This window comes from Eubalaena glacialis, chromosome 2 (assembly GCF_028564815.1).
Source record: "Eubalaena glacialis isolate mEubGla1 chromosome 2, mEubGla1.1.hap2.+ XY, whole genome shotgun sequence".
Taxonomy (NCBI): domain Eukaryota; kingdom Metazoa; phylum Chordata; class Mammalia; order Artiodactyla; family Balaenidae; genus Eubalaena; species Eubalaena glacialis.
The window spans coordinates 36,517,283-36,533,658 of record NC_083717.1 but is presented as its reverse complement, the minus strand read 5'-3'; the positions used below and the strand labels follow the sequence as shown (position 1 = coordinate 36,533,658).

The 16,376-nt window shown below is 40.2% G+C and overlaps 1 protein-coding gene across 1 annotated transcript in view; it reads right to left on the bottom strand.

Annotated features, from left to right (window-relative positions):
• HDGFL3 (HDGF like 3) overlaps positions 1-15,784 on the bottom strand; it is a 68,816-nt gene extending 53,032 nt beyond the window's left edge. Inside the window, exon 1 of the mRNA XM_061179867.1 lies at positions 15,277-15,784. Within this exon, the coding sequence (XP_061035850.1) occupies positions 15,277-15,360 (84 nt within the window). The 5' untranslated portion in view covers positions 15,361-15,784. The remainder of the gene's footprint in view (positions 1-15,276) is intronic.
• Positions 15,785-16,376: the final 592 nt, after the last annotated feature.

Sequence of the window (16,376 nt, the reverse complement as noted above, 5' to 3'; positions counted from 1 at the left end):
GCATGCCACAACTAAGAATTTGCATGCCACAACTAACGAGCTAGCGAGCCGCAACTAAGGGGCACACCTGCTGCAACTAAGACCCGGCGCAACCAAATAAATAAATGAATATTAAATAAACAATAAATAAAAGGAATAAACTACTGATACACACAACATGGATGAACTTTGAAAATATTATGTTAAAGAAGCCAGACATAATTGGCCATATATTCTTTTTTAAAAAATAAATAAATTTATTTATTTACGGATGGCTATGTTGGGTCTTCATTGCTGTGCGTGGGCTTTCTCTAGTTGTGGCGAGCAGGGGCTACTCTTCATTGCAGTGCGCGGGCTTCTCATTGTGGTGGCTTCTCTTGTTGTGGAGCATGGGCTCTAGGCGCGCGGGCTTCAGTAACTGTGGCACGTGGGCTCAGTAGTTGTGGCATGAGGGCTCTAGAGCGCAGGCTCAGTAGTTGTGGCTCATGGGCTTAGTTGCTCTGCAGCATGTGGGATCTTCCCAGACCAGGGCTCGAACCCATGTGGTTAAGAATCCCCCGCACTGGCAGGTGGATTCTTAACCACTGCACCACCAGGGAAGTCCAATTGGCCATATAGTCTATGATACCTTCAAATGAAATACCCAGAATAAGCAAATTCTTAGAGACAAAGTAGATTAGTGATTGTCATGGATTGGGGATAAGGATGGATGATGACACACTGCTTAATGGGTATGCATTTCCTTTTGGGGTGATACAAATGTTCTAGAATTAGCAATGGTTGTACGGCATTGTGAATATAATAAAAACCACTGAACTGTATAACTTAAACAGGTGAATTTTATGTTACCTAAATTATATCTCAACAAAAAAAGAAATGTATGTACAATAGTCCCCCATTATCTGCAGTTTCATTTTCTGTGGTTTCAGTTACCTGTGATCAACCATGGTCCAAAAATATTTAATGGAAAAATCCAGAAATAAACAATTCATAAGTTTTAAATTGCACGCCATTCTCAGTAGTTATGAAATCTCAAGCCATCCTGGAGTGGGACATGAATTATCCCTTTGTCCAGCATATCCTACCTGTTAATAACTTAATAGCTGTCTCAGTTATCAGATCAACTGTTGCAGTATTGCAGTGCTTGTGTTCAAGTAGCCTTGATTTTACTTAATGAGGGCCCCAAAGCGCAAGAGTAGCGATGCTGGCAATTTGGATATGCTAAAGAGAAGCTGTGAAGTGCTTTCATTAAGTGAAAAGGTGAAAGTTCTCGACTTAATAAGGAGAGAAAAAATACCATTTGCTGAAGTTGCTAAGATCTACCGTATGAAAGAATATTCTATCCATGAAATTGTGAAGGAAAAAGAAATTCATGCTAGTTTTGCTGTTGCACTCCAAACTGCAAAAGTTATGGCCATAGTGCATTATAAGTGTTTAGTTAAGATGGAAAAGGCATTAAATTTATACAATAAGATATTTTGAGAGAGACCACATTCACGTAACTTTTATTGCAGTGTATTGATATAACTGTTTTATTTTATTATTTGTTATTTAATATTTTACCATGCCTAATTTATAAATTAAACTCTATCATGGGTACACAGGTATAGGAAAAAACGTATACATAGGGCTCAGTATTATCTGCAATTTCAGGCATCCACTGGGGGTACTGTAATGTATCCCCATGGATAAGGGGGGATTACTGTACTGAAACAAAGTAAGATGTATTCCAGGTATACAAGTACAATTTAATATTTAAAATATATAATTAATAAAAAGGCCAAAAGAGAAAACTTACAAGACTATTACAATTTGACAAAATTTAACTTTGACAAAATTTAACTTCCATTCTTGATAAGAATTCTTAGAAAAATAAGAATAAAAGAATACATCAATGGAAAACAGTATGGGGGTTCCTTAAAAAACTAAAAATAAGAGTTGCCACATGATCCTGCAATCCCATTCCTGGGCTTATATCTAGAGAAAACTATAATTCAAAAAGATACGTGCACCCCAATGTTCACTGCAGCACTATTTACAATAGCCAAAACATAGAAACAACCTAAATGCCCATTGACAGATGAATGGATAAAGAAGATGTGGTATATATACAGAATGAAGTATTACTCAGCCATAAAAAAGAATGAAATAATGCCATTTGCAGCAACATGGATGGACCTAGAGATTATCATGCTAAGTAAGTCAGAAGGAGAAAGATAAATACCATATGATATCACTTATATGTGTAATTTAAAATATGACATATGAACTTACCTACGACACAGAAACAGACTCACAGTCCTAGAGAACAGACTTGTGGTTGCCAAGGGGGAGGGGGGCTAGGGAGGGATGGATTGGGAGTTTGGGGTTAGCAGATGCAAATTATTACACATAGAATGGATAAACAACAAGGTCCTACACAGGGAACTATATTCAATATCCTGTGATAAACCATAATGGAAAAGAATATGAAAAAGTATGTATATATAGGTATAACTGAATCACTTTGCTGTATAGTAGAAATTAACACATTATAAATCAACTACACTTCAATAAAATAAATTAAAAAAAAGAACATATCAACATGATGTGGACCCCAGCTGTCATAAAATTTTATCATAATGTTCTGAAATGTGCACAAATGTAACAGTACTACTATTATAACAATACATTATAAAACCAAGATAAATTTATACATTATTAAGTAGGAATAAAATGACACCAAAAAATCCAAATTAATAATTTAATGTCATACTGTTTTGCTGTAATTACATCCTGTTTACAACATGAATACGCCTCAGGTTCTTTTGTGTTTAGCATTCTTACGCTGCCCTGGGCTGTATAATGAATCAAATTTCACACTATTTTTCTCTATCAGAACTACCACCAGGCCTCCATTTGCACAGCCCATCTTGACATCATTAGGTGATCAATAAGATGTTGGAGGCAAAGAATAAGGAGCATCTAAGATAATTTGAGGTCTTTGTTTTTGGGGGTGACTGGCTAAATAGTAATCTTTAAGTAAAACAGGAATACTTGGGTTGGGAGGGGTGGCTAGATTACTTTTGATGATGAATTTGTGGTACCTGAGGGACAGCTAGATGGAGCTGTCTAGTAGGTAAACGGATGTATGGATTTGAAGTCTGGGCCTGAAACAGAAATTTAGAAGAATGGTGGCTTGAAGCCAAAGAAGAACCTGTAAAGTTATGGTTAGAGAAGCAGAAAAATCTTTCAAAAGAAACACAGGAGGGAAGTCAAGGGAAGAGAATTTTTTAACAGCAGTGTTAATTTCCACAGAGGCAACAATTAGGGTTGAAATGAATTCTATTAATTGGCAGGTGATGGTGACTTCTGGGAGAGGGGTAAGAAAGAGACAGTAAGGTCAGTTATTTAAAGAAGCTTGGCTACCAAGGAAAGCAGAGAGAGCAGTGCCTGGAAGATAGAGATTATTCTTTCTAGTCTGAAGAGAGAAAGTCAGTGGAGGGGAAGAGGCTGATGACTTAAAGTCTTTGAGAACAAAACTTTGTTTAGGTCACCTCTCTACCCCCAGCATCTATTAGGGTGTTAGTGTTTGGGACATAGCAAACACTCAAAAATATCAATATTTGCTGAATGTTGAATGAAGAAAGGAAAAGGGTGGGGTCAAGCAAGAAGGGGAGGGTCTTAGTAAGGAGGACGGGGAAGAGGTGATGGAGAGGGAAAAAAACATTTTTTTGATCATCCGTTAAACTTCAGATTCTTTATGTTCAAAATCCTTGAAATAACCCTGAAAAGAAGGCATTATTGTCTCCATTTTACAGTCCATCAAAGCAAAGAGATCAGGTACCCAAGGTCATTCACCTGTTGAGGGATAGAGACAGTAAGCAGTCATGGCTTTATCTGCACATAAAGCTCCTGCTCTTCCACTGCACCTTGAAAATGAACATATAAAATATGAAAGTAAAATAATTTGCTGAAAATAAGGGGAAAGAAGTTGAGTTGGAAGAGGGTAGTAAAAGTATCTACTAACACCTGAGGAGGATGGACAAGGAGCTGACCCAGGTCAAGTAAAAGGAGTGATGAGCAGTGTTGAGGACCTAACTGAAATTAATACTGCAGCAGCCCCAGTCTGCATGCCTTTGTGATTATGTCTAGTTGGTCTCAGCAGGAGTTTGTAGGGTGAATGCATGAAAGTGTGCATGGGGTGAGAGCAGTTCAAGTAATCATGTAGATCTAATTTTGATAAGGAAGGAGTGAAGCCAGGAGGTAGCTGGGATACCCAGAGAAAACGGAGAGGTCAAGGGCTTATTTTTTAGAGTTTACAATATTGAATGAGAAGCAATTTTAACGGCGCAAAGAAGGGGTCTTCAATCACCATCATCTCTATTTCACTTCAACAAACTTCTCTAACCGCCCCTCTTGCTGAGCTGCCCTACTTCTGTAATTTGCTTTTATGACAATATTAAAAACAAGGGACACATTTGTTCTGGGTTACCTGATCCCTTGCAGTTAAATAAATATTTGCCCCAGACAAGGAGCTTATTAAAAATGAACAATGGAGACCATCAAATTTCATAACTCTACAAAGGCTCTGTCCTTCACCCGCCACCCCACCTAGCACAAGATAGGGCCAGTGAACAATAGCAGTGACAAAAAGCTGAGCGGAGAACCACCAGAGTTCTTGAATACCTGACTTAACACAAAGATTAACCTAACCCTTTTGTTTCCAGGTACTTCCACTTAGTATAGTGGGGCTATTTTCCAATAGAAGTGTACTTATTTTGTGTGAGTCAGTCAGCCAGATGTGAGATATAAAACTGTGCTTATTATAACTTTTTTTTTTTTTTTTAGTCACGTAAACACAGAGACCTATATTAATTTTTATTTATTTATTTATTTATATGGTTGTGTTGGGTCTTCGTTTCTGTGCGAGGGCTTTCCTCTAGTTGTGACAAGCGCGGGCCACTCTTCATCGCGGTGCGCGGGCCTCTCACTATCGCGGCCTCTCTTGTTGTGGAGCACAGGCTCCAGACACGCAGGCTCAGTAACTGTGGCTCATGGGCCCAGTTGCTCCGCGGCATGTGGGATCCTCCCAGACCAGGGCTCGAACCCGTGTCCCCTGCATTGGCAGGCAGACTCTCAACCACCGCGCCACCAGGGAAGCCCCTATAACTTTTCAGAAACATATCTTTTTCAGAAATTGAAGAGTGTCTTACCATCATCAATATTAGATTGTCTCTTCTGAGATTGCTGTTATCTAAATAGTAGCAAGGAAATCTCTTTTTGATTGGACAAAAGTGATTGTAAAGAAAATACAGAACCATTAGAAATGTGGTAGTCCCATGACTTTACATCCACCTCAGAGGGTACCACAAACCTACCCCACCTATAGGTTTTCTGGACTTAACAAAAGCCCATCAATCCCAGTCATAGATAGCCTGATACCTCCACAGTCTAGTCTCACAAACCCAAGAAAACCCCAGAACCTCAATATTATCAGCCAGGGAACACTAGATAGTCAGTGTTTATCACTAACTAGTTAGCAAATGTATGAAGCTTATTACCCTCAACAAGCCATATGTATGAAACTATAATTAGCTTCATAGAGAAAGCTAAGAAAGTAGTAGGTATATTTGCAGTTCAAAGAATAGAAGGAAAATGAGAGTAGAAATATCTGATCTGTATACCTTCGGAGATCAAGTAAAATACTGGCCAGGGTGGTTAAGTGACCTAACATAACTTTCATTTCTTATGTTCATGTGACCTCCATGTAGGACTATGGCTACAGCAGAATAAAAAGCTCAGGACTATTAACTCATCTCAAAAATCCAACTACTAAAAAAAAAAAAATCCAACTACTGTTCTATATAAACATATATAACTCACATAAGATTAATCTCCCTTTGGCCTAACAGACCAGACCAGTGCTTTTCAAACTACAAGTAGTGAAATTGATTTTGTGGGTTACAACCTGATTTTATACAAAATGAAATATAAAAACATCAGGATGCATCACATAGTATGTTTTGGTGAAAATCTTTTTCTAGTGTGTGTGTATGAAATTAATATTTATTTCTTACTGTCAGTTACAGTCAAAAACAGTCTGAAAGCCACTAGACTAGACTGCAACAGAATCAATCAGCAACAATGACTCATTTCCAAGGTCTAAATACTTTTTCAAAATTATTGACTTAATCCTCATGTAGCAGTCCAGCGAAGGAGATAAGAACAGTTATGCCTTGTTTGAAAATAGCTGGTCTCATTTTGAAAGTCAAACAGAAGTCTTGAGGGAATTAATTTTCAATCCATTTAACATATACTAACTCCAAAAAAAAAAATGAACTGAGAATTCATAATACTGCTCCCTCTAAATATGCATTTCCTCCAAAATTAAAGATGTCATTAGTACAAGAGTTCTACTTCAGTGACAGAAAGGAAGAAGAGATCTAAAGGCATGGGTTTATTTTTTGACATTTTTCCCTACATAAAAGTTTTTCAATCTCTGTGAAACTCATTTTTATATTTGCTAACCACTACTGAACCTAAATGAACCCATCACTTACAACAACTCTCATCTTAAAACATATTTTGATAGAAACTAAGAAGTTACTAGTATGTTAGTAAGAATTACCCAGTCCACTTTGAAACGGTACCTCCACTTTTGGGGAGCCTTCAAGACTCTATAATCAGGCTTAGGGAATCCACTCAGAGCTTGAGTTTCAGTGATCAAGTGGGAGGAGTAGTTGATTCATAGGCACCGTTTATCTGCCAACGAAGTCCCGCTTAGTTTGCCCCCAAATCCTGAAGCTATGTGGACCCTCTAGAGATGGCTCATCACACTCAGAAATCTGGAGGGGTAATATTAATGGGAAGTCCCCACAACTCGCAGAGCCTAAAGCCAACTCACTATTATAAAGTCACAAGGAAACTGCTGAAAGACACACTTGCCAAACCACAAAAACATTTACTGAGACTTTACTAGGTCTGGTGTTTCTAGGAGGTAATTATTAGGTACTTAATTAGCAAACACTTCCTTCATGTGTATTTTCACATTTGATTACTAGGAAAAAGGGTGAGACTAAGAATTATCACTCTCCCTGTTTTACAAAGAGGTGGTAATAAAAAAAGATGCCCAAACCTAACAAACCAAGAGAGTGGTAGAATGAGGTGCTTATCTTTTAACTCCTGGTCTAGTTGTCTTTCCCGACATGGCAGGAAGTCTTGCTCAGAAATCTGGAGGATGTCACTCTAAATGTCTGAGCTCACCAATCATTAGATTATTTCACTCTTTTTAACCTCTACGTGGCTCTCTGTAACCCTACAGATGGTACTTACCTAACTACAGCAAATTCTTATCAAGTAAGAAGATATAGTAGAAAAATTCAATTACTACCTCCATTTTAATCAGCTGAAAGGAGATTACATATACAAATGGCAGTGATACACTGTACATAGGAAAATGCTGTTACAGAGATTGGGAATGCAGTAAACTGGCAAGAAGTTACACAGGCTATTAGTAGTAGTTCTTATGATTTAGCTTCTAGGCTCTACTGAACCAGTAACTCTCATAACTACCCTACCTGATGTTCAAAGTAGATGTGTTCTCTCACACATAAAGGTTTTAGAACTTACACTAAGTCAACATCATGCTACTCATTCAGAATTGATTTTAATGGGTCTCTGCTTTCTTTAAATGCACAACTAATATTTATTTTTATATTGCCTTGTGTCAAAGGGCTTTCAAAGAGATATAGACTAAAGATAATATAATAAATGTTACAATAGTAAATGTTCTCTGACTGAAGATTTCCAGCTTCACAGAAACTTGTGAGCCCTACAAACACACATATATGTATGGTCTTTTTACATACCGCCAAATGCTTCTTTAGTCCTTTACCTAATCTGATATCACATTTCTTATGTTCTTGTGGCATTCTTAATAGTCTGGGATTAAGACACTTAATTAAGTTGTCTTTAGGTGAATTTCTTAAGCTAAGTCTTGGTTCTCTTATGGGGATATCTACCTCATAGTAGTGTTATTATATATACTCATTCTAACTTGATAATCAAGACACATATACATTATTGATAGAATGTCATATATGATACATATATTCTGCCTAACTTGCAACCAAAGAAATTAATTCAATTAAATATTTGTGCTTATTAAATTGAGAAAGATTTTTAAAATTCTGAATCATCTACTTTTAATGAATATGTGAAAAAAGTATTCTCTTATTCTGGTAGTGGGTAAGATAGTGAAATCTTTGTAATACAAACCTTTAAAACATGCACATGCCCCTTGACTCAGAAATATAATTTCCAGAGACTTGTCCTAAGGAAATAACAATTAAGCCAAAAGAATGTTTCTCAGAGTATTCTTTTATAGTATAAAACTGGAAATAAAATAAGTGTCTTATAATAGCAAGTAGTTATAATTTATAAAAATAGGTCCATGCTATAAATTACCAGATGGCTATTACAAATAATGTTATAAAAACATATTCATTGCCATTGAAAGTCTTCTAAAGATACAGTGTTTAGTGGGGAAAAAAGGTTGCAAAACTGTATATATTACAAAAATTATGTACTTACACATATAGGTACATATTCATGATGCTTGTAAGTATGTCTAGGGATGTTAATCTTTCTACAGTGAACATTATTACTTGTGTAATAACTGTAACTCTGTTACACAGGTGAAATTAATATATAACATGAAGGTCAGTCCATTCTCTCTTTTAAATAAGGATAGTTTAAATAGTTAACAGTATGAGTAAATTGTTTTCAGTGCAAGGAACATTATTGACTGTTAAGGGTCCTCTATAGTCAGTACTTCTATTCTGTGGTGAAGGAGAAATTTAAAAAAATTCTAATCAGTTACAGACATTTTAATAAAATACATTAAAGATGGATTACTAGAAAATTAAAATTAAAAGGCATACAAATACAAACCTCAATTTTAAATCAGATTCACAAACAAAAAGTTACTCTATCAAATTGCTAAAAAAGTTTCTAAACTCTTGCTCTCAATTTCTGTATCTATCTTGTCACTGACAGGTAACAAACAGTCCACAGACCATGCTTTCAGTACTGCTTGAAATGATTAAGAAATCTTTTTGCAGTGGGCTAACAACCGTATTAAGTGGACTATATTTTGATCAGACATCTGGAGACTCTTCTGCAATAGAAGATATTTCTCTAATAAACAGGAATATTTGGGCTCTTCCTCTACTATACTTATTAGTCTATAATGTTTTTCTAATGCTAACAGACATTTTCAACAAAGTCATATATCATTTTAAACCATCAGTCATTTTCCAAAAGAATCAAACACAATCTCATATAGTGGAATTAAGAGAATTAATATTCTTCAAGTCATGGGGCAACAAGTAGTCATTAGGGCATTCCAAAGAGGATATGCCAGATATACAGATTCACCTGGCTGACGGAAAATGTAAATGTTGTTATTGAGAGTTTAAGTTGCCTGTTTGCTCCCAGGGTTAAGCTGAAGAAAATGAGACAGTTTGCCAGTCTCAAACTGGCAATGTGAATATAGTCTCTTGGGGAAAGGCTGAGTGAGCCTGTGCCACTCTACCTGAGGAATGAACCAACGATGGACTTCTGTGGACTCAGGAAAAAGTAATAAAGATTATAAACATCTTACTTTATGTCGAGATTGAAAAGAATTTAAGTGTCAACTGATTCTCTGAAAATATGTAGCCTGGTCTCTAGAAATAAAAGTTCACAGTCTAGCAGTTTACTGTCAAGGCCAAAAAAAAAAATGAAAAGTGCTATGGATCAGAAACTGAGGATTCCCAACCAGTATTTACATTAATAAGAGGATAGGGAAACACTTTAATTATTCAATTACAATGTTTTTAAATTGCTGCAAGTTTAATCTGTTGGTAGAAAAACAAAAAAATATACCTAGTACAGTGCCTTACATACAGTAGGTACTCAATAAAAGTTCAATAAGAGTTCAGTTCTTTGAACTGTCATAGAGGGGTAAGTCAAATGCTTTATTCTTAAGTTTTAACAAGTGAGAGGTGGAGAGCTAGATCAAAAATATGATGAGCAATGAATGATTTAGCATGAAAGGAACAGAAAGACTCTAGCAGAGTTAAGCAAAAGACAGAGGCAGAATCCAGAACTACAAAGAAGCCTCAAGAGAAAGCTGTGAAGTAGTAAATGAAGCTTCTAAAATAGTCAAAGGGAATAGGAAGATGCAACTTTGTAGGACTGAAGCCCTAAAGGAAAAAATTTCTCACTGAAAGCTAAAAATGGTGAAATTCAATCCATGAAGAAGCTTGGAGTATTAGATTCTTTTTCCCCACCTCATACAAAGTGTGTTTTTAAAATTGAGGCATTATATACACAAATTGAGGCATTATATACATAATAGTGCATAAATCCCCATGTGCAAGCTTGATAAATTTTTACATACGTACAAACCCAGATCAAGATACAGAACATTTCCAGTGCCTCCTACCAGTCAGTAACCCCACCACCACCTCCACCTACCACAAACTGATCACCATTGATCAGCTTTGCCTGTTTTTGAACATCATGGGATCATACAGAAGGTACTGTCTTGCGTCTGGCTTTTTTCACTCAACCTTATATTTCTGAGATTCATCCATATTTTTGTGGGCATCAGTAGTCTGCCCCTTTTTATTGCTGGGTAGTACTCCACTATACAAACATACTACAAATTTGCTTATCCGTTCTCGTGTTGATGGACATCTGGGTTGTTTTCAGTCTTCTGCTATTATGGATAAAGCTGCCATGTACAAGCATTACTGTACAAGTCTTTTGGTGGACATAAACACCCATTTCTCTTGGGTATATGCCTAGAACAGACTGCCAAATCACAAGGCAGGCGTGTGTTTAACTACAGTAGATCAGGCCAGTTTTCTAAAGTGCTTATATCAACTTACTCTCCTATTAACGATGTTTGAGAGTTCTCATATAAAGTTAAATTTTAAAAAGCCCTTTAATTGAAACACAAGAGCTTTAAGACTTCCTGGTTTTTGTATTGTTTTTTGTTTTTCCATTTTTTAGAGCAGGGGTAACATAAGCAGAGTGCTCACACCTCAGGGGATACACAAGATGATTTTAGGGGGTCTGAGAAGAAAATAGTACAACTTCTATCTTAGTTTCTTATTCTTTCACCTAAAAAGTAAATTTTACTAATATCCAATACATCAATTAACCCTAGTTTGCTTATTTAGATAGTTATATTTATTCACTTTAGGCATACTGTGACTTATTGCCATTTGCGTGTGCCTGGTTGAGTAGAATTATGGAACATCTACTTCTAACAGAATTCTCGCTAAATGAACAAGTGGCTAAAGGAGTCCTACAAAGATGACACTAATAATGTAAGCACAAGCAAACAAGGAAATGGCCAAGCTGACAGTTCTATTCTATAATATCTCTTTAGAAGATAAAAACTGTGACAATCTAGTCAGATCTCACAAGGAGGCAAAAATATTCCAAAAATTAGTACTTTTTAAAATATAAACTTAATCTAGTACTATTAATGACATTTTGCCAATAAGAATTTTAAAACATAAAATATCATCTATATCATCATATTTGTTTTTTCGTATGTATCTTATAATATGTATAATAGTACAAAGTACATGTACATGTAATTTTAAAGTAAATTTACACATAGTAGAGATGCATGCTCTATTTTTTTTTTTTTTTACCAACAAGGTACACAATCAAAAGCCTTCAGAGGGACTTCCCTGGTGGTTCAGTGGTAAAGAATCCGCCTTCCAATGTAGGGGACTCGGGTTCGATCCCTGGTCAGGGAACTAAGATCCCACATGCCATGGGGCAACTAGGCCTGCACGCCTCAACTGGAGAGAAGAACTAGAGAGAAGCCCGCATGCCGCAGTGAAAGATCCTGCATGCCCCAACTAAGACCCTACGCGGACAAAAATAAAAAATAAATAAAATATTTTTTAAAAATTAAAAAAAAAAAGGCTTCAGAGACTCTCGTTTTAGCATAAGTATTTTTTAGTATTAAGCTAGTTAATCCTTAGGCATAAATGAACTTCTAATTTTTAAAGTCATATACAGCAAGTATACTCCATTAGAAACAGCCAGCTGCTACTTAATGTTAAAATAATACATCTGAAAAGGGAGGAGGACAACAATCAACTGGGAAGAGGCATAAGGGAACTTTCTTGGGTACTGGTACTGTTCTGTCCCAGTAGGGGCTTGCATTACACCAGTGTATACATTTGTCAACTCACTGAATGGTACATTTAAGGTAAGTGTGTTTCAGTCTATGTAAATTTTACCTCAAAGGGAAAAAAAAGAATCTATTAAAAATATTGACCTCTAGTTAATGAAATACATTCTGGAGTGTCTAGGAGTAAATTATCTGCAACTTACTTTGAAATGCATTAAAAAAAGATGGACTGCTGTATGGATAGAGGGATGGCTATGTGAACAAATAGGTGATACAGCAAGTATAGCAAAATGTTAAGTGCAGAATCTAGGTGGTAGATATATGGCTGTTCACGATACAATTTTTAAAATTCTCTGTATGTTTGAAATTTTTCATGATAAAATGTTAGACAAATAACAAATCTACTTAAGAGCTGAAAATTTTAAATAGTGTAGTGATACAGGGGAAAAATTAGAAATTCAAAAAGCAAAAAAGATAGGAACATTCAAGTACTGCTGCTTAGTGCTTTTACATACACTAAATCTGTGAGGTGAGAATTATCCCTATTTTACAGAGTAGTAAACTGAAACTTAGACTACAGAACACACCCTGGGCACAGAGTGTGAAGCTCAGCCAAAAGCTGAAACCAACCTGATCAAATTTACTAGATGTCTGAATTCTCTAGGCTCACATTCCTCACAAGGGGATTCCTAGGACCAAAACAAATGTCTTTACAGCAGAGAAGTCACTTCTCCACGCCACGTGGACCAGCTCTGACCATCAGAAAGCTCCTCCCCATAGCCTGAAGAAATGTTTCCCCCATGTTCTCCCTCCTATGTTTCATTCCTTGTGGCCATATATTGATAGAATCCCAACATGGCTGGCCTTCATATCAAGGGATAATATTTGAAATTTAAATAAGTAGGATTTTCCCCCCCATACTTGATAATATCATCATCTACAAAGCTATAGCTAGGTGTAAAGTGGGGATACTATCTCACAGAATTGGGATGCAAATAAAATGAGAACACTGACACATTCAACTGTAACAAAGAGTAGGGACTCAAATATCTCTTTCTTCTTTTTCTAACCTTTACCTTTCTTTGGAAATTACATGTCACTCACTATAAAATATTTTTAAAAAATTAGAGACTTAGGTCCTTCCCTTGAGGAGCTCACGTTAAATGTGAACAGACACACATTTTTTCCCCTGTATTTACTGTATCTTATCTAACAATGTAATTGATTTTATTTCCTCATTTTATTTTCCATTTTGCCTTGGTTGGGAATTATAACTCCTAGGAATTTTATGTACAATTAAATATACAACTATGACTACTTCTGCAGCACTTTTTTGTTTCAAAATTACTACAGGTGGCCAACATATGCAAGCAACATGTTAATGAAATTTTAAGTCTATTTTCTTTTTGACTCTCAGGAGATATTTTTCAAAGGTAAGATTAAAGAAAGCCATTGTGTTACAAGAAAATGACCAACTAGTGATGATAACTTTTAATTCACTTTTGACTATGTATAAACATATGTGCCCTATAGCTGTTTATTTCTTACTTAACGAATATATTCAAGGGGTTCCCTAAAGGACTCCTAAAGTACCAAATCTTGCCCCAAAGCATTATGGCACTGTAGTAGGAAAAATAACCCATTATTCCACCATGAAAACTTTGCCTTATTTAAGGAAAACCTACAGTTCAGATGCGGAGAAAAGTTATTTGCACAGCCTCACGGAATCTGAATAAGACTGTTTTTTCCCCTTGAAATCTGAGGTTGTTAGTGTTGGAAGGAATCCGAGAGATGATCATTTTACAGTTGCAGAAATGGATATTCAGACAGTCGATATGATTAGCCCATAACAGAGCCCAGACCAGATGCCAGGGTCCCCCAATTCCTGACCCAGTGTTCTTTCCATTTTACAATCATGACAAACTAAAAACAAAAAAAGTGATTATGTCCATCCATTACTTCAACTTCACTAAATTTCAGTCTGGCCACCCATGATGTCACTTCCTTTTGTGAATGGGTGTATTTGGGGGAGGGGGGAATCTCAGTACCTTCACTTGCATATAATACAACATTTTTAGAGCCTGCGCTCATATTTATGCCACTATTTCCCATGTCTACTTCTATTCCTCAAGTTTACTAACATAATCTTCAACATGCTTTGACCCTCCTTTTCACTGTTTCTTATTTCAAGCAATTAACTGCCAACTGTTATAAAAGTAAAAGGGATTTATTTTAAGACACAAAGCACACATGTTAGCAAAGGGCCTAATAAAATTTAATGTTATGTATTACACGCAGATGCTTTCTAGAGAAAGAGCCCAGCGAAAACCCTGCTACACAGAAAGAGAGCGCTATTGTGGACTGTTGTGGGAGACCGAGGATAAGGTCTGGGATCTGACCTAAAACAAACATGGAGGTGAAAAGGCACGAGGAGCTTACAGGACACACCAGCCAGTGCCAAGCTGCAAGCTCCCGGCTATTTGGTGTCGGTTTAAAAGAACCATGGGCACCAAGGATGCACGTACCCCAGGACAAGGATAGGGCAGGCGGGGCACCCGGAATCGCGCTCAGGGAAAACTCAACAAGTCTGGATGGCGAAGGATGCAACGAGAGACGGATGAATGACTGCCAAGAGGCTCCTACTAGCTCTGAATGACCACTACCCCTTTCCAGGATTTGCGCCGCAGGCGCCCGCCGGCTCTCCGACAGCCATTTGCACTACGCTCCCCTACGTGCCCCGACGTTCGCCCGGGACCGCGGTGTCTACCAACGACCCTGCCCGGAGCGATGGCTCCACTCCAGGCCCGCTTCCCGGCGGCGCGGGCTCCCGGTCACTACCGGCTTTCCGGGAGGAAGGCAGCGGCGGGCCTGCCGGGGCCGGAGCCGCCTTCGAAAGTGGGCGGAAGGATGGCGGCCCTCGCGGGGTGCGGGCGCGGCCCCGAACCCTCGCCTCCGGCGCAGCGCCGCCCGCGCCCTCAGCCCCGGCCGCAGTCGGCCGCTCGCGGCGGGCTCCGCGCTCCAGGCTGAGGCGATGGGGAAAGGGGGCGGGCGCGCCATCATGAAGGGGAAAATGGTGGGCGGGCGGGCCCGCGCGCGGCCGCCGTACTCACCCGGGCCGGCCAGTGCGGGTAGCCCTTCATCTTGGCGAAGACCAGGTCGCCCGCCTTGTACTCGCGGGGCCGCGGACGCGCCATCCCGGCCGCTCCCCTTCCTGGTCGTCCTTGGGCGACGCGAAGATGCCGGGAGGCCGCCCCCCCGCGGGCCAACGGACTGCGCCGCGCTCCCCGCGGGCCTCGAGCCGGGCGGGCGGGCGGACGAGCGGCCGCTCCGACGAAGGGAAGCGGCGAGGCGGCGGCTGGGGCGAGGGGTGGGCGGGGGGCGCAGCAGGCCCGGCAAATCACCGCCCGGCAGCGGGGGAGGGGAGCCCCCGGCCGCTCGGCTCTCCCCGCGCTGAGGTTCCCCGCCGCCGCCGCGCGCTGCTCACAGGCGCCGCGTCGCCTGCCTCATGCCGCCGCCGCCGCCGGCGGCCTCTTTCCCGGGCTCCCGGGCTCCCGGGCGCGGCGCGAGCACCGGGCCTCGCGCCTCCTCCGAATTCCTCCTCGGGCAGCGACCGCAAACACGATCTTATTATTGTTCTCGCGCGCGCTCAACATCCCCCCCCCACCACCACCACTTCCCGCTCCCCACCCCTCCCCTCCAGGGCCGGCCGGTTAATTCCTAGGTACACGGCCGGCTTTCGCGCAGAAACCGAGCGCGCCAGCCCGGCGGCTCGGCGGGCGGGCGGTGGGTACGTCTTCCCCCAGCACCGAAGCCCGCGCCGGGCGGACGAGAGCGCCTACTCCAGAGGCCGCCCGCCGCCCGCTCTCTTTTGTTCTTGGCCCGGAGCTGCCAGCCGCAGCCCAGCCAATCACCACCTGGCCGGCCCCCTCCCCACCCGTCCGCGCCACATCGGGGGCGCTCCCACCGGCACCCCCAGTCCCACGGCCACCTCCCGCTGACTGGTCTCCCTCCCGGCTCCCCGCCGCGGGCCGCTTCTGCGAGTGCTTTCGGGTGAGTGGGGCACAAAGGCGCTCCAGGCCGGGGGCCGGCCGCGCGAGGGGACCCGCTACCCGGAGCATCAGGCTGCTGGAAAGAGCACCGCTCTGGAGTCAGCGACCTTGTTGGGGTCTCACCCTAGGCCTGCCCTTCACAATGCGGTGTGACCCACCCA